Genomic DNA, 25,921 nt, shown 5'->3' on the forward strand with positions numbered 1-25,921 from the left:
AAAAATCAATAATTTTGACCCATACAATGTATTTTTGGCTATTGCTACAAATATACCCCAGCAACTTAAGACTGCTTTTGTGCTCCAGGGTCACAAATGAACAAAACACACATGCACAAGCTGACTGTCACACGCTAGTACAGACTGCGCTTATGTATGAGGGCGTGTTACAGGAAGTCACATGAGATGATCAATAATGATGAGCATGAGGCGTGTGCAGTCTGAATAGATGAGAAGCAGGCGTGACCTTTCACTCTATAACTCTGCTAAATATCCACTTCTTATGGCTCCTGTTACATCGTGATCTATTCCCACTGTTCCCAATTCCTGCAGCAAACTCTTGATAAATGTCAGATATATAGAAGGTATTCTCATGACGTCCAGTGCCACAAATCAACTTCATCTGGCAGTACAGTGACTGGAGAAGTATTAGCAGTAGTAAAAGTATAGCTTAAAATAAATATTTTTAATGATATAAAAAAAATTTATGTGATAAAATTAACCGATATTCCATATATATATATATATATATATATATATATATATATATATAACAGGGTTGTCATAAAATATGGTTTAAAAAATAAATATAATTAATTTAAAAATATGAATGCAATTAATATATATATATATTTTTTTAATTAATAATCAAATGATAATATCCAATTTTGGTTTTATTTATTATTATTGTTTTTCTATTTTATACATTTTACTTTTTTATGTTTACTGTTAGAAATTACTTTTGAGCCTCATTTCATTTTCATTTTTTTTTTAACCTTTGTCTCACTCATTTTCAGTTGTTAATTTTACACCTCTGTGTCAATCACTTTTTCATAAGGAATGAACAATCAAGGTATTGTTCATTATTCTGCTATATTCATGTTTTTATGCTATGTTTTTGTTCCTGGAGAACCAAATATATCCACTTATTATAGAAGGATAAAGCAGACATTGTCATCGCTTTAATGACAATAAATAACCGTTGCTACTGTAATTGTGAGAAAACAACAACAATAACAGTCATATTTGTTGACCACTGGGGAAAAAGCATTGTCAAAAGATTCACTAATGTATATGGCGTAACGGCACTAATACTTTGAGCCCAAGATATGAAAATATGATTTCATGAAAGTTCAGCAGTACATTTTCAAATTTAATTTTTTATTAAAAGAACAATTTTCTGGTACAAATGGCAGTTTCCTGACTATGACCTTTAAATACATGTGTAACACGTCTGACTTCAAGAGGATTTGCTGAGTTTTCATGGTGAATTTGATCACTATAGAGCCTTGATGAAAATGTTACTTTATCCTTCTACAGGAAGTGGATATATTTGGTTCTCCAGGAACAAAAAGTAGCATTAACATAGCAGAATAATTAACAATAACTCAATCTGATTGTTCATTCCTTATGAAAAATAACACCAAACTGGCAGCTGGGAATGTTTGTTGATGCAATCGAATACTATGGATTCTAACAGAACAAATATAAAGTTGATGAATTTTCATTAGTGATTCCTTGTGACTTTTCTGCCTGTTTGCCCTCAAGCTCAGTTTGAAGAATCTGCACTTACAAACAAGCAAACAAACACGCTGATGACTTAATTGCTGGATATGAGCAGCTGTGACTGGAGACACCTTATGGGCTTCTGGAAGAAATCAGAGCCTTCCTGCTCAGAAACATCTGGAGATTTACAAATATTTACACTTAATTACTCCTCATTTAGAGCCAACCTGGACCCACTGCACATTAAACACGCCATCAGAGAGAAAGAGACAGACATTTGACCAGTGAATCCTGCTAACAAAGGAGATGATTGCTGCTTGTTGCTCATATTAAACATCCACAGAGATTACAAGCAGGCACTTACAACAGATGCACAGAAATACAGCATGAGCTCTTAGACACCTCGTTTACTCTCACTTTATCTTCCTTCAACACATATGCACAGGTCTTGTCTGTTGTTTTTTTAATGCGCAAATGCCGTTACCTGAGAATTAACTGTCTGACCCATGGGAATCCTTGAGCACTCTAATGCAAACTGCTTCACGCAGAAATAACAGCCCTGCAACAGAGTCAGAATATGATAAGATTTATGCATCAGCTGTAGATAAATTCATAACTGCATAGTTCACCTTATTCAGGAGCTTCTTAAGGCAAAATAAATCAAAAATGGCTTAATTTGCTTTCTTAATTTGGCCTGGCCACGATTCGTCTGTGCACACTATTATGTTATTATCATCATAATAATTATCATTATAAATATTAGCAAACTGAACAAATATAAATATCTCTTTTATAATCACCTGTGAAATAGAAAAACTTTTCACCCATATATAAATAAATAAATAAATAAATAAATAAGCACTATTCTGAACCCATTTATTAAAACAAGACTGAACCTTATCATTCATTTTCTTTATTATTATTATATTATTCAAATTTCAGATTTGTGATTTGAATAATAACAAACCAATAATAATAATAATAATAATACTTTTATTATTATCGCCATTATTATCATTATTTCTATTATTATTATTATTAGAATTATTAACACAGGGAATGCAACTCTGGCAATAAATAAATAAATAAATACTATTCTGAACCCATTTATTAAAACAAGACTGAACCTTATCATTAAGGGAATGCAACTCTGGCAATAAATAAATAAATAAAATAAATAAATAAATAAATACATGCATACATACAACTTTCAGCACAATTTATGGACTTGTATTTTTGCCACTGACTCATGCATAAGTAATCTGCTGGTGTTGAAAATTTCTATGAATGACTGGTGTTTTACTCGTGGGTAAACAGAGATTTCAATCAGAATAAAACTGTTATTAATAGCAATAATTTGACATTGAGTTGAGAGAGATATTAAACATGAGCAGAGCTGGAGATCAGATCATGACGCAGTGTTTCCTTGCTGTTGATTCTGTGTGTTCAAATATTAATAAGCATAAATAGCGCCAGAGCGAAGCAGAATCCATTAAACATCTCTCTCCTCAGCGTCCGCTAAGACTTTCACAGCGTTCCTGTGAAAAGCCCAGCGTTTGCTCTCGGCTGATGTGCTAAAAGGGGCGATTCTATGTGAGACACATAGACACATGAAGGTCTCACTTGAAAAGCCAGCTCCATCAGGACGATTCCTCCCGGCAGCGCCCTCTGCAGGTGATATGATGCCGAGCTCGATGCATTGCTCTGCTGAGAGATGCAGAAAGCACACAATCAGTGTGTGTGTGTGTGTGTGTGTGTGTGTGTTAGCCATTCTCTATAGCAGTGGTGCTGGTGCAAGTCATTTTATTACAGATGTATTACTGTTCAAATATTAGGGTCAGTAAGATTTTTTTTAAAGAAATTAATATTTTTATTCAGCAAAGATGTATTAAATTGTTCAAAAGTGACAGTAATGGCATTTATAATATTACAAAATATTAATATTTTAAATAAATACTGTTCTTTTGAACTTGCTGTTCATCAAAGAATCCTGAAAAAAATGTATCACCGTTTCCACAAAAATATGAAGCAGCACAACTGTTTTCAGCATTGATAATAATCAGAAACAACTGCTAAAAAAAATTCAGTTTGTCATACATAAATAAATTATATCTTAAAATATATTCAAATAGAAAAGTTATTTTAAATTATAATAATATTTCACAATATTACTGATTTTACTGTATTTTTAATCAAACAAATATAGCCTTGCTGAGCAGAAGAGACTTCTTTCAAAAACATAAAAAACAATTACTGACTCCAAACGTTTGAATGGTAGTGTACACATTTTTAATGTTAACAGAAAATTGTGTTGCACGTTATTAAAAACAATGATTTCATACACTATTTAAGGGGAAAGTGGTTTCACATTTTGTTATTTTCATTTTTTAACCATTTATTTATTATTATATACTATTTTTTAATTACATTAAACCTCATTGGTGTCTTTTGACCATTCAAAACCATCACATGGAAAGTAAAAATTGCTAGAATTTTCATTTTTGGGTGAATTATTCATTTAAGGTCTCATTAAACAGCCTATTCATGTAAAGATTTTATTTTCATCTTTTTACCCTTTCTTCAAATATGATTTTGCCTTTACTCAGATAGGATCCAGAATGGGACAAGGAGTGTGTCAATGGAAATGGAGTGAATGTGTGTGTGTGTGTGTGTGTGTGTGTGTGTGTGTGTGTGTGTCTTTGAACTGTGATGCACATAGAGAAATGCATGTGAAATTTAGATGTGAATTAAGAAAAACTGGAGTGTGACTGAATGGTTGAATATGGATGAGCAGATAAAGTACCTTGGGGCTGTCTTCACTCTTCTGCTTACTATATGAGAAAGAGGAGAAGGATGATCTGCCTTCAGTGGATAAAGAACTCAACATGGCAGCTCGGGCTCGAGCGATGCTGCAGAGAGAATGAGAGAGAGAGAGAGTGAGAGAGCATGTGTGTGTGTGCGGCCCATTGGGCATCTGACCCCGTCAGTAACGCGGCCCTCACGCTGCCGACCACACTGAATCACACGCTCCTGCTGCTTAATGCAGTGTGTCCAGCATTAGCACATCACACACACTGTACAGAGACCTGCCTTCAGCAAAAAGCACTCATTCTTGAACTTATTGTCGCCAAATGACTAAAGTTTTCATACAAACGTCATGTTTGAGATTCCAGTTTGGTTGGTATAAAAGCTATTTTCACAAATTTACCTTGACGTAAATGCAGGCTAAATGCTCTGTGACAGAAAGAGTGAAGTGAATAACAGTGTTTATGACTGAAATGCACAGTTCAAAACCACTTGTTTGATATCCGGAAACATACATCACATTCAAGTCCTCCTGGAAAGGTCGAATTAACGAGTTGGGAAGACGTCACTTTGTTCAGAGGAAGATGGCGATGTACATTTTCTATATAAAATTCAACAAGAAATTCAATTTCAATCTCCAAAATGATAAATAAAGAATGTGCATCAGGTGTTTTTTTGTGTGCTTTTTTTCTGTTTTCGTTCTATTTATGAAGGTGGTACTTTTTGAATCGTTATGTATTCTACCATAACACTATGGTATTTTGTACATGCATGCTTAGTTTAATTATATATTTAAAAAAAATCACTTTAAGTGCTACATAATAAGTATACAGTAATAAAACACTTATAAATCATTTGCAAACTAATAGTTACTAGTTAATTCATAGTTTATAAACTGTTGTCTCTATATTGTTAATACATTAATAGGCTATGTACAAATAGTGAGTTCACTGTGACTAATTTTCAAATGATTATTTTTTAATCAGCTGTAAAGAGTAATATCGCGTTTGTATCCTTTTTTTTTGTACTCACTGTATTCTAATGATCTCATGAGTATCTCTATGCATTTTATGCAACATTATGTTTGCATAGAAACAAAAAAGTACAATATTTACCGCCAATGTACATTTTTCTGCCTATTACATACATTATATATATATATATATATATATATCTATATATATAGAGAGAGAGAGAGAGAGATATATATATACGCCAGTATTTTGGCTAATTTTGAGTCGGAGTGACTGTCAGGCGTCTAAAAGTGAGTTTTGATTGAGTAACTTGTAGATCTGTAAACTGCGTATTGTTTCAGATGGTTCAGTCCGATTTGGTGAACTGGTTTAACCTGTTCACTAAAAAGAACCAGTTCAAAAGAATGATTCATTTGTGAATCGAACATCACTCCGGACCGTCTGACTGAAGCTCTGGATTACAGGTAACAATTTAGGAAATATTGTTCAGTTTCTTGCACAGACTGATCATTTCGATTCGTAAGACCTCAATATATCTTCAGGAGCCACGGTGTTACTTGCTATGCTTTTTTTAAATTCTCAAATTCACCTACATCTTAGATGGCCTGAGGGTGAGTAAATTAATAGCAAATTTGAATTTTTGGGTGAACTATCCCTTTAAAGAGCTATTTTGACCTGATTTAAACCATAAAAATGAATATTGTTGGTATAAATTATTATATCTAGGTTGATTCAGTGATTATAATATTTTTGACTTGAATTAAACTAGTTCATTTAGATGTGACCATTTTTAGGTTACTGTTTCTGTTGCGCTCAACTCATAAATCTGATCTTTCCAACATGACCTGAACGCATCCGTAGTGATTTTCTGCAGGACACAGACCTGCGAGCGGGCGACTGCGGCCGGACCTGCACCAGGATGAAGCCCATGCTCTGCAGATACTGCACATACTGCTGCAGGAACATGCTGGAGATCTCCTGCAGCCACGGCTCCTCCTTCAATCGACTCGGACGCATGTCTGCCGAATCCGTGCTGTAGCTGCGATCGCGGCCGGACGCCGTGGAGTCACTGGAGCGATGCCGCTTCTTTAAGCCGAGAACGAGAGGGTGTCAGACAATGAAACAGAACAGAAAATCTGAACTGAATTCACTACACAGCCAGACTTTTGACTATCAGCATAAAGTCTGGTCCATATTGAGCCTAAAGCTGTCCACTTATGCAGGAAAAGCGAGCAACCGCATGTTTTTGTATGACATGATTTAGTGTGGGTCAATCTAAAATTCAGAGAAAACGTGGAGTATACAGGTGCACAGTGTGCCTGTGCTATCTTTATATAAAATATATATGAGATATATATAAATATATATTTATATATGAGACTTGCCTCTATGCCACTTCAATCATCAACAACAAAATCATGATTATTCTTGTGATACGCTGACACACGTGTGCTCATTATCACACCTGACACATGTAATTACATAGAGGTGATATTTACGATCTGTTTTGCATTTAGACTTAAGATGATAATAATAATAATAATGACCCTAATAATAGTTAAATCATATAATAATAAAAACAGTAACAATAACAAACAATAAATAAATAAATCTTATGCACTTACATTGGAATTATATGGTTCAGTTATAGTTAATAATAATACTAATAAATTTTAACTAATTATTTATTATTATTATTAAATATAACAACAATAATAATAATAGCATCAATAATTATGTTATAATAATAAAAATGTATTATAATATTATTATTTATATTAACTTGAATAATAATAAAAACAACAACCCTAAAAATTAAATGTTATAATAGCAATAACAAAACTAAAAACAAACAAACAATAAGTAAAACAATTAATAAAAAAAAAATCTTATGCACTCACAATGGAATTATATGGTTCATATTTATGTTTATTATTATTATTAGGGTTATACGTATGGTCAGGGATTTGAACTTCTAACCCTAAATCAGGCTTCAAAATGATGGTATTTATAAATGCAGTGTGAACCAGCAGACAGACCCCGCAGGAGGAGGAAGATGAAGAGGAAGAAAGAGAGACCTTCATCTGGGGCTGAGGCAGCTGTTCCTCTTGAATCTGTTTCCGGAAGACAGGGTCGAAGAGCAGCGGAGTGGCGCAGTAATGGACCAGTCGAGAGGACTGCTTTAGTGTGTCCAGATCGGCCACCTGAGCACAGACACACACCAGACACACGGAGAGAGCGTTTCCAGATTTACACCCAGAATTCCTTCATTTGCTGCAACAGCTATTGTTTTATAAAGGTGAAGTGTGCAACGGTTTCAGTGTGTAAATACATTCCATCTCAGTTTAATATGCTGATTTTATCCTAAAAAGTCTGTGGTGCTTTTAAAACATTGATCAAAACCTGTTCGACACACTGACTCAACCAATGGTTTGTATCTGGAAAATTTACAATCAGTATATACTGTGAATATACACTACAGTTCAAAGAGGCCAGTAAGATTTGTAATATTTTTGAAGTCTCTTCCGCTCATCAAGGCTGCATTTATTTGATTATAATAAATACTTAAATACATTAAAATCAGTAATATTGTGAAATATTATTACAATTTAAAATAACTGTTTTCTGTGTGAATATATTGTAAAATGTAATTTATTCCTGTGATGCGCAGCTGAATTTTCAGCATCATTACTCCAGTCTTCAGTGTCACATGATCTTCAGAGATCATTCTAATATGCTGATTTGCTGCTCAAGAAACATTTCCGATTATTATCAATGTTGATATTTTTGTGGAATATGTAATACATTTTTTCAGGATTCTTTAATGAATAGAAAGTTCAAAAGAACAGCATTTATTTGAAACAGAAATCTTTCGTAATATTATAAATGTCTTTACTGTCACTTTTGATCCATTGAATGCATCCTTGTTGAATAAAAGTATTAATTTCTTTCAAGAACAAAAACATCTTACTGACCCCAAACTTTTGAATGGTACTGTACTTACAGTAGTGGTGACCTGCAGTATAATAATAACACATTTGTCTGGATCTCAGCAGTGTGAAAGAGCCTCAAAGAAGTGCGATCACAGCCAATGACAGAGGCATCTCACACACTACAGCGTCTCCTAATGTCCTCGCCATATCTCATTAGACCCAACCGGGCTTTACACACCGACGAGGATCTGCATGTGTGTGTGTGTGTGTGTGTGTGTGTGTGTGAAGCAGAGGATCAGCGCACTGGGATGAATCTGGACCTGATGAGCCACTGGGAAAATCATGCTCTGAGAGTGTGATGGAAAATACCCATCACACATTATCTCTCGGCGCAGAGGCTGTGTGCAGCGGTGTACTCGCACCGAGCCTGTGTGAACTCACAGAGATGGGCATGTTGGACTGAGCAGAGCGCTGCTGCCACGTCACAAACAGATTCTCAATCTTCATCTGTCTCTCCAGCTCTGCAACACACAAGACAAATCTCAGAATAAATCACATGCTTTCTGTGGCTGAGGTTCAGATTTCAAATTATGCCACAATCATTTCTTTCTTCTTTCTTTCTTTCTTTCTTTCTTTCTTTCTTTCTTTCTTTCTTTCTATCATCTGACTATTTTGACTATTTTATCTATCTATCTATCTATCTATCTATCTATCTATCTATCTGACTATTTACAATGAAACAGAACAGAAAATCTGAACTGAATTCACTACACAGCCAGACTTTTGACTATCAGCATAAAGTCTGGTCCATATTGAGCCTAAAGCTGTCCACTTATGCAGGAAAAGCGAGCAACCGCATGTTTTTGTATGACATGATTTAGTGTGGGTCAATCTAAAATTCAGAGAAAACGTGGAGTATACAGGTGCACAGTGTGCCTGTGCTATCTTTATATAAAATATATATGAGATATATATAAATATATATTTATATATGAGACTTGCCTCTATGCCACTTCAATCATCAACAACAAAATCATGATTATTCTTGTGATACGCTGACACACGTGTGCTCATTATCACACCTGACACATGTAATTACATAGAGGTGATATTTACGATCTGTTTTGCATTTAGACTTAAGATGATAATAATAATAATAATGACCCTAATAATAGTTAAATCATATAATAATAAAAACAGTAACAATAACAAACAATAAATAAATAAATCTTATGCACTTACATTGGAATTATATGGTTCAGTTATAGTTAATAATAATACTAATAAATTTTAACTAATTATTTATTATTATTATTAAATATAACAACAATAATAATAATAGCATCAATAATTATGTTATAATAATAAAAATGTATTATAATATTATTATTTATATTAACTTGAATAATAATAAAAACAACAACCCTAAAAATTAAATGTTATAATAGCAATAACAAAACTAAAAACAAACAAACAATAAGTAAAACAATTAATAAAAAAAAAATCTTATGCACTCACAATGGAATTATATGGTTCATATTTATGTTTATTATTATTATTAGGGTTATACGTATGGTCAGGGATTTGAACTTCTAACCCTAAATCAGGCTTCAAAATGATGGTATTTATAAATGCAGTGTGAACCAGCAGACAGACCCCGCAGGAGGAGGAAGATGAAGAGGAAGAAAGAGAGACCTTCATCTGGGGCTGAGGCAGCTGTTCCTCTTGAATCTGTTTCCGGAAGACAGGGTCGAAGAGCAGCGGAGTGGCGCAGTAATGGACCAGTCGAGAGGACTGCTTTAGTGTGTCCAGATCGGCCACCTGAGCACAGACACACACCAGACACACGGAGAGAGCGTTTCCAGATTTACACCCAGAATTCCTTCATTTGCTGCAACAGCTATTGTTTTATAAAGGTGAAGTGTGCAACGGTTTCAGTGTGTAAATACATTCCATCTCAGTTTAATATGCTGATTTTATCCTAAAAAGTCTGTGGTGCTTTTAAAACATTGATCAAAACCTGTTCGACACACTGACTCAACCAATGGTTTGTATCTGGAAAATTTACAATCAGTATATACTGTGAATATACACTACAGTTCAAAGAGGCCAGTAAGATTTGTAATATTTTTGAAGTCTCTTCCGCTCATCAAGGCTGCATTTATTTGATTATAATAAATACTTAAATACATTAAAATCAGTAATATTGTGAAATATTATTACAATTTAAAATAACTGTTTTCTGTGTGAATATATTGTAAAATGTAATTTATTCCTGTGATGCGCAGCTGAATTTTCAGCATCATTACTCCAGTCTTCAGTGTCACATGATCTTCAGAGATCATTCTAATATGCTGATTTGCTGCTCAAGAAACATTTCCGATTATTATCAATGTTGATATTTTTGTGGAATATGTAATACATTTTTTCAGGATTCTTTAATGAATAGAAAGTTCAAAAGAACAGCATTTATTTGAAACAGAAATCTTTCGTAATATTATAAATGTCTTTACTGTCACTTTTGATCCATTGAATGCATCCTTGTTGAATAAAAGTATTAATTTCTTTCAAGAACAAAAACATCTTACTGACCCCAAACTTTTGAATGGTACTGTACTTACAGTAGTGGTGACCTGCAGTATAATAATAACACATTTGTCTGGATCTCAGCAGTGTGAAAGAGCCTCAAAGAAGTGCGATCACAGCCAATGACAGAGGCATCTCACACACTACAGCGTCTCCTAATGTCCTCGCCATATCTCATTAGACCCAACCGGGCTTTACACACCGACGAGGATCTGCATGTGTGTGTGTGTGTGTGTGTGTGTGTGTGAAGCAGAGGATCAGCGCACTGGGATGAATCTGGACCTGATGAGCCGCTGGGAAAATCATGCTCTGAGAGTGTGATGGAAAATACCCATCAAACATTATCACACGCCGAGCCTGTGTGTAGCGGTGTACTCGCGCTGAGTCTGAGTGAACTCACAGAGATGGGCATGTTGGACTGAGCCGAGCGCTGCTGCCACATCACAAACAGATTCTCAATCTTCATCTGTCTCTCCAGCTCTGCAACACACAAGACAAATCTCAGAATAAATCACATGCTTTCTGTGGCTGAGGTTCAGATTTCAAATTATGCCACAATCATTTCTTTCTTCTTTCTTTCTTTCTTTCTTTCTTTCTTTCTTTCTTTCTTTCTTTCTTTCTTTCTTTCTTTCTTTCTTTCTTTCTTTCTTTCTTTCTTTCTTTCTTTCTTTCTTTCTTTCTTTCTTTCTTTCTTTCTTTCTTTCTTTCTTTCTTTCTTTCTTTCTTTCTTTCTTTCTTTCTTTCTTTCTTTCTTTCTTTCTTTCTTTCTTTCTTTCTTTCTTTCTTTTTCTCTTTCTTTCCGTTTGTGCTTCTGTTTGTACTTTTTCTTAATTAAACTCTTTCTTTCCTTTTATACTTTTCTTTAACTTCTTTTCATTTTTCTTTTTCATACAATTACAGTTGCTTTCTTTTTCCTTAATTTTATTTGTACTTTCATATACTTTTGTTGTTCTTTCATTGTAGTTTTTAGGAAGTAACTTTAATTCACACTTGCATTTTTATTTTTATTTATATTTGATACTTTTTCTCAACTGTTTTTGTTTTTTTCCCTGTTTGTTCTTTAATTCATACTTTCATATTTTGGTCTTTTTGTTTATACATTTTAATATTGTTTTCTTATTTGTATGATTGTCTTTCATTATTTTTTTCATTCTCGTTATGTTCTCTTTCTTTCTTTCTTTCTTTTATTTTTGTACATTATTGTACTTGTTTTCTTTTTGCTTTTTTATTTCTTTGTTCGCACTTTCATATACTTTTCATTGTATTTTGGTTCTTTCATTTCTTTCTTTCTTTACACTAAAAATTTGACTTTTTTTTTATAATTTTTTGGTTCTTTTTATTTTTGTTTTTCATAAGTTTGTACTTTATTTTGTACTTGGATTCGTACATACTTCTGCTTTTCTTTTTATACTTTTACACCATTTTTTCCCTTTAATTCATATTTTCCATATCTTTTTTCTTTTGCTCATATTTTCATTTTTTAATCATTTTCTTTTTCATAATTTTTTTTGTTTTTTTTTCTTTCTTTCTTTCTGACTCCTCAACAGCGCGCTCTCTGTGATGGTGGATGTGAGTTGCGTGTGTGTGTGAGTTGATGTGTGTGTACCTCTGCGTTCAGCGGCTTTGACCTCCAGTAGCTGGGCTCCATGGCGAGTGACTATATCGGGTCCGTCCTGACTGGTCAGGGGCCTCACCGTGTTCACGTCTCTCAGAGCTTCATCAAAGGGCACGAGTTCTCCGGGGAAGGCCAGAGGAGGAAGAGCACGCGCAGAGCTGCCCATCCGACCCTGATCCTTACTTGCGGCCGGAGGAACCGGACTCCTCAACAGAGCGTCCGCCTCGATCGTGGAGCTCAGGAACGGGCTGGGCTCCTGCTAACAACCAAATACATGCATGAGACAGATGAATAAATAATTAAACACTCAATGAATGATTATCAAGAAAAAAAAAAGAAAAAAAAGAAAAAGAAATCGATATAAATGAAAAAAATGAAAAAAATAAGTGAAAAAAGAAAAAAAATGACAAAGTCATTATAAGTATGAATTAAAGAACAGAAAACAACTGGTGTAAAGAAGTATGAAAAGATAATTATGAAGCAAACAAAAAAGAAAATTACCAAAAAAAAAGAACCAAAATATAAAGAAACCTATATGAAAGTATAAAGAAAAAAAAAACAAGTACAAATGTACAAAAATGAAAATAGGGTGAACAAAGTATGAACAAAGGAATGAAGAAATTAAGAAAGAAAGAAATATTACAAAAAAATGTAAAAATTGCGAAAGAAAACTATACAAATAAGAACAAAGTATGAAAATGTATAAACAAAAGAAATAAGAAAAAATATGGAAAATAACAAAAAACAAACTGTTGTGAAAAATATGAGATTGTGAAAATTATGAAGCGAAAAAAACATATGATTAAAGTTACTTACAAAAAATTATGAAAAAAAAACAAAATTATATATAGTATATGAAAGTACAAACAAAACAAAGAAAAAAATAATGCAAGTACAAAAAGAAAAATTAAAGAACAAAGGTATAAAAAGTATGAAAAATAGCAAGAAAGAAAGAACAAATGAAATTAAGAAAAAAGTACAAACAGAAGAACAAACAAAAGGAAAGAAAGAAAAGCCAATGATGTTTCATAAAGCAGAATTTCCCGTGTGAATTCAAAGCTCAGCTCTCATCAGCCTTCAGAAACTCACTCACAGACGCTGAGATTTGATGTCAAACTTCGTGTTCATCAGCGTTAAACTCACTGACACGCAGAGATCACGCCAGCATGAGGGCCTTTCCTCAAGACCACCGATTAACACGCAGCTGATCAGAGCACAAGAGAGAAGAACTAACCAAACTCCTTCTGAAGACCTTGCCTCTCTTCTTGTGGGAACTTTGGGGTTTTTGAGTTAGTGTTTGGAAGACTAGTTAAAGTCCTTCAGGGCGAGTTGGAGGCTTTTCTAAAAGAAGCTGGAGCAGATGCCCATGTGCCTGAACTTAAGCGCCTGAACTCCGCCCTCTGGGACTCTGACAGATGATTGACAGTTAGGGCAAATTTTCTGCTATGCTGGATCCGCCTCCTGTTAGCATTCATTAAGAGAACAGATTAAAAGTGTGGAGCCACTGACGAGGAAATAAAAGAGTTCTGTCCTTCACTTTCTAGGCAAATGTAGATGTTCAGTTTATTTGTGCTTCAATAACATGATAAAGTGTGTGTGATCTTTTTGAACACATATTTCCGATCTACTAAAATTGCTAAATTATGCAGCCATGTGATTAAAAACTCAGTCAAGTGAAGAGAGAAAAGTCTGAAAGCATTCCCAACATTCACTATATAGTACTGCGGACTCTTTAGTTAAAACACAAGACAATACCATTTGTATCCTCTCTGGTTACTTTGTGCTACTATTACAAGTGACGTGGCAACAATGGATTTTGAACAATTTACATCAAATTTTATTTGGAACAACAAATAAAGCATAGATCCTGCACATAACTGAAACTTGCATCATTACAAAATTGATCAATCTTATACCAACCCCAAACTTTCAAACAGCATTGTATCTTTATAATTTAGTACGTATTGATGCTGAAGAATTTATGGTGCTCCATTAATCACTAAAATATTTAGCTGATTATTTATATAATCAATAGTGACGCTCTAAACTTAGAAACTCAAGTCAGCAGCTAAATCAGTCCCACCATTAAATTTCTCTTCTTTTTTTTGTTTTCTCACGTACATATACACAAAGGCCCAACACACAAACTAAAGAGCCGACAGGGGCTGATTGACATGAAGGGATCAAACGAAGAGCGAACAATGATGATCTCTGTGGCATCTCTCCCTCAATCTGTTTCCTTAAGGACAGACACAGACAAACGATGAGCGAAGTGATATTAGAGTCCACCGTCCAGGGAAGAGAGCTCGTATCATCTGACAGACTACACTCCAGATATTCTCACCCACAAACAACGGCTCAAACCCTACTGACTGCCTGCCGGAAACTCAACGCGTCTAAATCACACCAGAAGGAACGGTCTTTATTCTGGAGAAGAATCTCATGGGTTTGTGTTTATCTGCTCCCACACACAGACACAGACGAGCATCGCTTTAAACAAGTAATTTAAAGAAGTTTTGTAGCATTTGGTTTGTTTTCCCTGATGTTCACCCATAATGCTGAGGTCAAGCTTAACTAAAACGCCATCATTTAGTTTATCAGTGCAGTGCGATTAACCAATACTGGACATGAGATTATGAATTTTACTCTTTAAATGAGTCATTCAAACACAATTATTTACCAGCTTGAATCAAACCTAGTCTTATGAATTAACTGACTCACGTCACTTGCAAGCTATCATTCAGATGATGTCCATCTTGAAATAGACATACTGTATAATAAAAACCTGGTTCATTTTGAGAAGAACATGACTGAAGACTCCTCAGCTGCAAAAACAGGATTCTGTACAAAACACACTCTCAGAAATACTTGATTCTGATTGGTCAACGAGGTCTTTGGTGCTCAAATATTTTTATATAATGACACTGAACTGTATAATTGAGTGTTGAACCAAATATGAGACTTATATTTATGCATTTGGAAGGTGCTCAAGGACTGACATTGTGTCAGACTCTGTTCCGTGTTTTGTGGTTGTTTTCCTCATGTGCCTTCCTTTCCCATGTTTAATTTATCCCAGGTGTTTCCTTGCTCCGTGTTCCCGCACCGTAGCAGATCGTAACACATTGCATGTAAGGAATACATTTGAATAAATTCATGCATTCCTTGCTCTGCTGTTTAAGCGGTTTAAAAAGTTATTTAAAACTGAATAAATAAAGAAATGGACATTAAATATTAATTTATTCTATTTTCATTTATTTATTATCTATGTTCCATATATTTATTACCCATCTATATTATTTTTTATCTATCTATCTATCCATAATTTTTATCATCTATCTATCCATCCATCCATCCATCCATAATTTGATCATCTATCTATCTATCCATCCATCCATCCATTATTTTATCATCTATCTATCTATCTATCCATCCATCCATCCATCCGTTATTTTATCATCCATCCATCTATCTATCTATCTGTCTATCTATATTATGTATATTACAATATGTATATTGTTACAATAGCCCTGTAATAATGACCAACTATCTGTATATTAACTATCTTATTAAAAAAACACTAAAAGTTCTGATATTTCTTCTTAAATGTTGATAAGAAATGTATGTGTGTCATTATCAGTGCAGGCACATGACTGTCACAGGCGGTTCTGTTAAAGGCCTTTAGCTTTAACACAAATGCTCTCGATAACGACATCAACAACTGTCTGCATTCCCAAAATACATCCGACATTTGCTGCGAAATCTTGACAAACAGCTGACAACTGAATAAATAACAGTGAACGCCGCGACAGAAGGTTTCGTCTCTTTACTGGCAGAACCAACATCTATCTATCCATCCATCCATCCATCCATTATTTTATCATCCATCCATCTATCTATCTATCTGTCTATCTATATTATGTATATTACAATTTGTATATTGTTACAATAGCCCTGTAATAATGACCAACTATCTGTATATTAACTATCTTATTAAAAAAACACTAAAAGTTCTGATATTTCTTCTTAAATGTTGATAAGAAATGTATGTGTGTCATTATCAGTGCAGGCACATGACTGTCACAGGCGGTTCTGCTAAAGGCCTTTAGCTTTAACACAAATGCTCTCGATAACGACATCAACAACTGTCTGCATTCCCAAAATACATCCTGACATTTGCTGCGAAATCTTGACAAACAGCTGACAACTGAATCAATAACTATTAACTATCTTATTAAAAAAACACTAAAAGTTCTGATATTTCTTCTTAAATGTTGATAAGAAATGTATGTGTGTCATTATCAGTGCAGGCACATGACTGTCACAGGCGGTTCTGTTAAAGGCCTTTAGCTTTAACACAAATGCTCTCGATAACGACATCAACAACTGTCTGCATTCCCAAAATACATCCGACATTTGCTGCGAAATCTTGACAAACAGCTGACAACTGAATCAATAACAGTGAACGCCGCGACAGAAGGTTTCTGCTCTTTACTGACAGAACCAACAAACATGTTCTGCTGCATTAACTGCGAACAACTAAAACACAGCGTGATTCAATTTGCTCTGTTCAAACGAGCTCGACTCTGGGCAGGAATAAACTGTGTTAGCAGCGCAGTGATGTCTGGTTTCAGCAGGACCAGCGGTCTGGGTCGTTGCCAGGTGTTTGGTGTTAGCAGGTGTGTTGGAGTGATTAGCGTCCTGCCCCGCGGCCGTGACAGCTGTCCGTCACTCAGAGCGATATGTCAGACCGCCCCGGAGAGCGCCGGACACTCATGTGCTGCTTAAACCAGTTCACCAGTGCTATCTGTACTTAAACTGTGCAAACACACACTGTCCTAAAAGCTCATCCTAACCAAAGTCCAGCAATCCATGACAGCTGCAGAGTGTGCATGATGAGAATAACATACTATGTACTATTGTTGACAGAAGGTAGTACGCAGTGTGTACAGTACTGTTGGAAAGATCAGGGTAAACAAGTCTTTCTTTTCTTTTTGAAGGAAGTTAATACTTTTATTCAGCAAGGATGCATTAAATTGATCAAAAATGACAGTAAAGACATTTTAAATAAATTCTATTCTTTTAAACTTTCTTTTCATCAATGATTTCTGAAGGATCATGTGACACTGAAGACTGGAGTAATGATGCTGAAAATTCAGCTTTGATCACAGAAATAAATTACATTTTACAATATATTCACATAGAAATGTGTTATTTGAAATTGTAATAATATTTAACAATATTGCTGATTTTATTGTATTTTTTATCAAATTAATGCACACTTGGCGAGCAGAAGAGACTTCTTTCAAAAATATATATATAAAAAAAAATCTTACCAACCTCAAACGTTTGAATGGTAGTCTAATATTGTGCAAAGTATCCAAATGTGCAGTATAGAATTAGGACACACTGTGGCTGAATGCTGAACAGCATTTCTTTATATAGCAAAAATAATAAAAATAGCCTGCTAATATGCAAATAAGCTATCCTGAATTCAGTCTGTGTAATGCAATGCTCTCAAATTAACAAGGAATCATGATATCAGTCATGAACTGTGATATATATATTTTTTTTTGAAACAAAGAATAATGGCCGCTCATATAATTGGATGTAGCTGGCTGAAATAAACATACATAATGAGATTGTTTATGTATGTAATGTATACTGCTTCATATACTGTTTCTAATGAATCGTTTGAGTATGCAGCATGCTAGTGTTGCATTGAGAACACAGCCGGTGTGTTTGTGTACTGACCTGTTTCAGGTCCTCGTGTGTAGGCGTATCAGAGAAGCAGTAATGATGGAAAAGGCCCATTTTCTGACTCAGGAGGCAGTTGACCACATGAGCGCGGGCGTTCTGCCACTGCACCAGTCTGACCAGACCCTGATTCAGAGAGACGCCCAGATCCACCGACCAGTTATACGCGTACAGAGTCACCTGGAAACACGGAAACATGGCAATATAATATAAAACAGAAAGAACTAAGCACACAAATCCACCTTGCACATCAAAGTCTATCCACACTTGAAGACAAAAATAGTGCATGACGCGGCACAATCACAGCTGATTAGAACACACTCAATGTTTAATATGCAGCTGTGTGGTATTTTAGACAAATGATATTTCACCGTGGGCAGCAAAATGTCCCGTTGCCTGTCGCAGCTGGTTAAGAGAAAAACATTCATGCAAGAGAGTTTTTAATAGCGTGTTGCTTACGCAAGTCACGGCTGGTTATATTCAACTCAACTGACCTTCTTATTGACAATTTGCATGTACAGGAAGCGCTGGCGTGGAGCCACGCCCCTCACAGCCTGTCCCGGGCTCAGCCAATCACTGTGCTCCAAAGCCTCGAACCGCTGCATGCCCTTATGAGCTTTAAGAAAGACAGGATTCTTTGTTATTTGGGTAAAGATGATAGACAGAGTAAGAAATAAAGATCCACACAAGGAAAAGGCCACTTCAGAATTTATTCAGTTTAACTGTGAATAACATCTATAGGATTTAAATCATAAAATGTAATTAATATTAAATCATATACAAGGCTCATTGCATTTAAAAAAAAATGAATGAAAGGTTTCACAGCCTTGAGGCAGGACATTTATATAATCTATACAGAGTGTGTTTGAGGAGAGATTGAACACAGAACTCACTCTCTAGAGTAACAGAGGGCAAACTCAGGGCTTTATGACATTCTCTCCTTTATTAAATTCTAATATCATTTAAATACCAACATCGGACCAAATACTCATCTAGATGTGTAGAATGTAATGTAGAACTTATATAAAAAAATGAAACTCAGTAGGTTTCAATAGTAGAGTACACGCAGGGCTAAAATTATCTCATAAACATGCATCAATGAGTGAATCTTCAATTAGGGACACTTTTAACTACTGAAAAGCTTGAATTAAAGCTCGAAAGCTTTAAATACCTGTTATTTATTTCAAACAATTTATTACGTCCTGGAATAAAGATGTTCAACAGTAAAGTGGATTTTGGTGTTAACTGTGATGATAATGGCAGCACTATGTAGATAGATAGATAGATAGATAGATAGATAGATAGATAGATAGATAAAATAATTATACGTGATTCTTAATGGTCTTGGGCAAAAGTTAAAAGTTACAATTTCTCATCAAATTTCATAAATTTATTATAGTTGGAAATATGTTGATTTTTGAAATAAATAAGTCAATAAATTCATACATACGTATATACACATACATACATAAAATAATTAAAAATGTGCCTTTTTATGGTCTAGGGTAAAAGTAAAATGTACAAAAAATGTCATACAATTATTATAGTGGAAAGTTTAGGTGATTCTTTTGTTCATAAATGAATGAATGAATGCATGAATGAATCAATCAATGAGTGAGTGAACAAATGAGCGAATGAACAAATTAATGGATGAACAAATTAATTTTAATGGTCTTGGGTAAAAGTAAAAGGTACAGTTAAATTTATTTTTATTATATATATTCTTAATTTCTAATCAATTTTCATACATTTATTATAGTGGAAACTCTGACAATTCTTTTTTTATATAAATGAATGAATGATTGAATGGATGAATAAAAAATATTTTTTAATGGCTTTAGGTAAAAGCTACAATTTCTCTGATCAATTTTTATACATTTATTATAGTGAGGATGTTTGAAAGTATGGGTTGGGACAAGGCCAAAAAGCACACAAACTTGCACATTTTGCCTTTTAAAGCTATAAAAAAAACTGAGTAAAAAAAGAAAGAAAAGTCCAATTGAAGAATCACTCAAATATATTGACCCTGATGAAGTGTGTCTGGTGTAATGGAGTGATCTGGAGGAAGGGCCTCTGCTGTCGTTGCAACAGTGAGGGCCACTAGGGGCCCCAAAAGGGGCCAAACTTACGTGTGCACCTATTTAGTACTGGACTGTTCTCTTCATCTGAACTGTCTTCTGTTGGCAAACAGAGATGAGCACACACAGCTTTGCAAAATGAGACAACTCTATGTTAATGCTGCATTCACACACACACACGCAGCTTTGCAAGTAACAACATAAGCAAAAGAATCTATGAATCTATGATAACAGAATAGCAACACGTATACTAATCATTCAGTAAATACTCCTACACTAAAAGAGATGTACACATTCAGCAATACTACAAAACACACAAAAAGAAAGAAAAAACATTTGTTAGCAAGATCAAAAGAAGATAAAAACACAAAGTACAGCGATGTAGTGAGAGATTCAAGCAGAAGGGAATGTGATGCATCTGAGCTCATGGTGAGAAAGCGGTTAGACTGTAAAGAACACCTGAAGTTGATAACGCTTTGGTTGCAGGATTTAATGCTATCACAGAGAGAACAGGTAGAAGCCAGATGAACTGTTGACCACAGAATTCAGTAATGGTCATATTTTACCACAAAATCAAAAGATTTTTGATTAATATATATATATTTGCATATTTGTAAGAATACTGAAAATCAATGGGGTAATTATACACACACACACACACACACACATATATATATATATATATATATATATATATACTGTACATTTATATTATACATTACTATTTATTTTCTGTTTTTATTCTTAAATTATTTATTTATTTACTTATATCCTTATTGATGTATTTATCTGTCCCATATGATAATATTGTTTTCTTTTTTACAGAGAATATTTCTTAATGAATTACTTTTCCTTTTGAAATTGGGGAGAAATATGACCTGATTATATGATCATTTTCATGAGATTCAGCTGAATATATAATGAATTAAAAAGGTTATTTTTATGCATTATAATTCATTCACAATGCCTTATATTTCGACTTGTAATCATGTATATGTTCTCAAGAATATGCGTATCCCCAGTTAAATTACGTAATTTACATCCTTTATTAGAGAGTATAATGCATTATTGCACATTATCAATCGTGTATTATTGGTTATATTGGCATTTATTTATTAACGGGGTTGTACTACTTAATGTATTAAAACTTTGGTTATAATAAGCCTGCTTATGAAAATATAAAACAAATTACAATGTGCTCCTTGGAAAGCGTTGATTCTTCTGATTCAAGTCGAATCCATTAAATCATTCCGTAAGTGTGTGTAATCAAAGACGGCATGATAATTGCTATATATAGTGAATATAGGAGGTACCTTGTTCTGTACTACAGTGCCATTGGCTGAAGTTGCGACCAATGAGAATGAAGCTCCTGGTGGTGCCAGGTGGTTGGCTGATGTGCTGGATGATTGACAGAGGGACATACATGTCTTCCTGAGGACAGCTGGAGACACACAGACGAAACTGAATCGACACAAACATCTGATGGTGCATTGAAGAGCTAAGCATCTTCTGCACAAACAGAAGCAACTGATCACGTCTGTTCACACACAAGCTGCAGCGACAGACGTGTCTGGACCGCTCTGATGATACCGGAAACACACCTGCTTCTTTCGAACACTTTGACCGCCGTGTCACTGGCCAGCGAGCCCACCAGATTGACGATCTCTGTGAGGATGGAGGGCAGGAGGAAATGATGTGAGACTTCAGCTGAACAGTGCTGGATGGACGGACAACCTGCAAGAGAAAATAATTCACTGAATATTTCATTAGCGGACTTTCCTGTCTGTTAGGATGGTGATAAACACATCCAATCTTATTATAAACACTTATCATAATCACTTTAAACCTTATGATTGTGTCTCTTTAATTAGTTCTTCCGAAGTTTTGAAAGTGTTAAAAGGTTGTTGAACGCAAGGCAACGTTCCTAATTTTTGTTTTAAGTTTTAGGTTTTCATCTAATATATTTATTCTTTATTTTATTTCAGCTTTATTTCAGTTAATGAAAATATTTTTAATAGTTTTAGTTGTCATATGTCGTCTGTTTTTTTTGTCTTACCATCTGAACATGTTCATTTTATCATGGAAAGCTTGTGCAAATATCATTTTACAGACAAAAGTGTGAGAAACACAGCTCTGTGTGTGTGTGTGTGTGTGTACCTCTGGGCCTGCTCTTGCTCGACTGCCATGGCTTTCTCGTGGTTCCACTGCTGTTTGACGCTCTCCGTCTTGTGTCTCCGTCGGTTCACGCGACTGTCCTCGACACGCTCCGGTACGATGTCATCCGTCGTCTTCGGACTGCCAAGCTCAGAAGTTTCTGGTTTACTCTACCAAACACACACACACACACACACACACACACAGATAACTGGCAGCAGACCAGTGAACAGAAAGCCCAATCATTTCTCCGGCGTTTACGCTTCACTGAGTCCAGATCAACCGCATCATGCTGACCATCAAAGCAGTTTTGGAGGCGTTGACAGTCATAATTAATGAGAGTAATCTGCTGTTAATGGAGACTGCACATGCTGAGTGAGCGCACGCACCAGTATTTCCCAGAAGAAGCGGCGTGTGGTTTTGCCGGTGGGTGTGGTGGACTCGGGCGTGCTGGCTCCAGTGGTCGGGGTGGAGCTGGGCACAGAACTCAGGCTGATGGGAGACGGGCTGCTCTTCAGCCCATGAGCTCCACTGGGCCGCCGAACGCTCTCCTTCACCTCCTTACTGTCAGACTGCAGGAGACTCAAGGCAACTACAGACACACAACACACAAGATCAACGAAAGACAACAATATACACGACCGTTCAGAAGTATAGAATATGTTAGATTTTTTTATGTTTTTGCTCACCAAGGCTGCATTTATTTGATCAAAAATACAGTCAAATCAGTAATATTGTGAAATATTATCACTATTTAAAATAGCTGTTTTCTATGTGAATATATAGTAAACTGTAATTTATTTCTGTGATCAAAGCTGTATTTTCAGCATCATTACTCCAGTCTTCAGTGTCACATGATCTTCAGAAATCATTCTAATATGCTGATTTGCTGCTCAAGAAACATTTCTGATTATTATCAATGTTGAAAACAGTTGTGCTGCTTAATGTTTTTTTTGGAAAACGATACATTAGTTTTAAGGATTCTTTGATAAATATAAAGTTAAAAAGAACATAATTCATTTGAAAGATAAATTAACATTCTAAAATTTTTGTAACATTCTAAATGTTTTTTTTTTCTGTAACTTTTGATCAATTTAATGCATCCTTGCTGAATAAAAGTATAAATTTATAAAAAAAAAAAAAAATCTTACTGACCCTTTAATTACAATTAAAAAAGAAAATATCAATATTTTAAAATAAAAATTAAGGGATTTTTAAACTATTAATAATAATAATAATAATAATAATAATAAAACATAGAATGTCTACAAAACTTATTTTATATATTGAAGTAGACGCCTTAAAAATATTACTTAAAGATGCGATAACATTTTTATCGTGAGAAACATAATTTGAGACAGGTATGATTTTTTAATATTAGTGTATTTTTTCTTGTTCCAGCATTACTTTAGTATTATTTAGATTCTAATATAGTTTCTATTAATATTTTGAATCTTTTTTGTGTATATTTTCCATTTTCGTTTTAGTTCAAGTTTTAATAATAGTATGTTTTTGTCATTTTAGTAGTTCATATATATATGTATATACTGTATATATACACACACATATATACATATATATATACACACACACACACACACACACACACACACAAAAACTGAAATAAAAATAAAATGAATAAAAACTTGATTTTGATTCCAGTTTTAGTTATTTTAGTACATCAAGTTAGCTGAAAAAGTTTTTTTTAGATCTTATTTTATTTCAGTTAAAGTTTATTTTATTTCCAGAAACGAAGTAAAGTTTTTTTAATGGTTTTAATTTTAGATTCTGTTCTAGTTTTACTGTAATCCACTATATTACATCACGTGTGCATGAGCTGCTCACCTGTGCTCTCGTCCCGCTGGGTGGCTGCAGGCAGGCAGAAGGTGTCCAGACACAACGGGTTGGGCAGCACACGCATCTCCATGACGACGTCGCAGAGGGCGTGGCGTAGAGCCGCCCTGAGCCGATCGGTCAGCTGCAGCGGGCTGATGTTACCCTGCTCCCACACGTCGAAGCGCACTCGCACGGCTGCACCTGTGCACAGGCGTCCCAGAGCTCACACACACCTCACACACCGCTACTGTAAGCACTGTATGTTTGCTAAAGCATCCCAACCTGAGCTCTGGCTGCCAGAGTCCACTTTGACGACAGTCGTCAAGGCCTCGAACTGGTCCGGCTGGAGGGAGATGCTGGAGACGTCGCCTCTGAGAGCCGGGCCACTGCCGTCCTGAGCGGGAACCTGCAGCACGCAGCCTTTAGCGTCCACGAATGACAGCACGATGCAGGCGATCCCTGGGGAGAGCAGCGCGTTAACAGAGTTAGAGGAGAGAGTGATGGAGGCCAGAACTAAACGAGCTTGACAGAATAGCATGAATGATGCAAAAAATTATGCAAACTCGCATGAAAGCAATAAGTTCGGCTAGAGCTGAAAGACAAGAGATGCATGCTCATATGTCTCTTCAAATAAAGCCACTTTTATGCTCAAGGGGTTGATTTTATTAAAAGTAAACAATTTGTTGTTATTAAATCTGTTTTGAAACTTATTTTCATTTATTGTGCTTCTTTTTCAAATACCTTTTATATACAAATCTGATTACCCTCGACACAGCCTTTCAAACTTAAAATATGAAAATCAAAGATATTACATTTTATTTCATTTAAAGCAACAGATTTTTTTCTTTCATATAAAGGTCAAATTAAATGTATTTTATGTTTTAAACATCTTTATAAATTATTTTGCGTCTTTTTAAATGCATTTTATGTACAGAACAAATTACCTTTGACACAGAATCAACCTTTCAATCTTAAAATATGAAAATCCATTGTTTGAAACATTTTTGAAGCTATGATGTTAACAAAAAGTGAAACAAACCATTTCAATATATATTGTTTGAAAATGTATTTCATTGTTACTATGATGTCTATGCTGTCTTTCACAAAATAAACTTTTCCCCAATAATGTTTTTTCCCCCCAAAAGTTGTTGTTGTTCACAAAAATATGAGATAAAAAAAAAGTCAAATTAAATATTTGTGAAGAGCATATTTTTGTTGGGTGTCATTTCCAATCAAGCTGTAGTTTATGCAAAGAGTGTAAAAACTTAAAAAAAAAAAAAAAAAACTTAATTGTGTTTATTTAGGATACATAAAATGCTAGCTATCCAAATACTGACTGATTTGATTCCAGAAATGGTTAAATCATTTCCACAACTGTCATTTCCACCAGAGAATACTATATAGCACAATACAACATTTGAGATGTGGTGAAAATTACATGGTTGTAGAAATGATCAAGAATTGCAAAAACAAAGAAAACACAAAAATTACACAATTCCCTTGTAATTTATCTGCATACACACTTGAACATTGTTAATATGCAAATAAAATAAACAAGTTAAGGCAGTTGACACTAACGGAGATTTGCAGCAACAAACACTTATTTTCATTGAGAGCTGGAGATTTTGACAGAAGCCACTGGCAGTGTAACAAAGCACCGTTGTTATTAACTAAAATTTA

General features: G+C 34.7%; 1 protein-coding gene across 1 annotated transcript in view; it reads right to left on the reverse strand.

The window, feature by feature from the left end:
* The window catches only part of LOC107690821 (protein SZT2-like), a 107,928-nt gene that overhangs the window by 18,625 nt on the left and 63,382 nt on the right, over window positions 1–25,921 (reverse strand). The window contains exons 53-68 of the mRNA XM_016489241.1: window positions 24,524–24,700; window positions 24,251–24,442; window positions 22,795–22,997; window positions 22,360–22,575; window positions 21,853–22,034; window positions 21,565–21,692; window positions 20,303–20,350; window positions 18,668–18,789; window positions 18,171–18,353; window positions 12,411–12,678; window positions 8,660–8,739; window positions 7,364–7,489; window positions 6,169–6,371; window positions 4,310–4,415; window positions 3,130–3,210; window positions 1,991–2,065 (exon numbers count right to left, since the gene is read on the reverse strand). Of these exons, the coding sequence (XP_016344727.1) occupies window positions 1,991–2,065; window positions 3,130–3,210; window positions 4,310–4,415; window positions 6,169–6,371; window positions 7,364–7,489; window positions 8,660–8,739; window positions 12,411–12,678; window positions 18,171–18,353; window positions 18,668–18,789; window positions 20,303–20,350; window positions 21,565–21,692; window positions 21,853–22,034; window positions 22,360–22,575; window positions 22,795–22,997; window positions 24,251–24,442; window positions 24,524–24,700 (2,390 nt within the window). The remainder of the gene's footprint in view (window positions 1–1,990; window positions 2,066–3,129; window positions 3,211–4,309; window positions 4,416–6,168; window positions 6,372–7,363; window positions 7,490–8,659; window positions 8,740–12,410; window positions 12,679–18,170; window positions 18,354–18,667; window positions 18,790–20,302; window positions 20,351–21,564; window positions 21,693–21,852; window positions 22,035–22,359; window positions 22,576–22,794; window positions 22,998–24,250; window positions 24,443–24,523; window positions 24,701–25,921) is intronic.

This window comes from Sinocyclocheilus anshuiensis, unplaced genomic scaffold (genome assembly GCF_001515605.1).
Source record: "Sinocyclocheilus anshuiensis isolate Anshui unplaced genomic scaffold, SAMN03320099.WGS_v1.1 scaffold1753, whole genome shotgun sequence".
NCBI lineage: Eukaryota > Metazoa > Chordata > Actinopteri > Cypriniformes > Cyprinidae > Sinocyclocheilus > Sinocyclocheilus anshuiensis.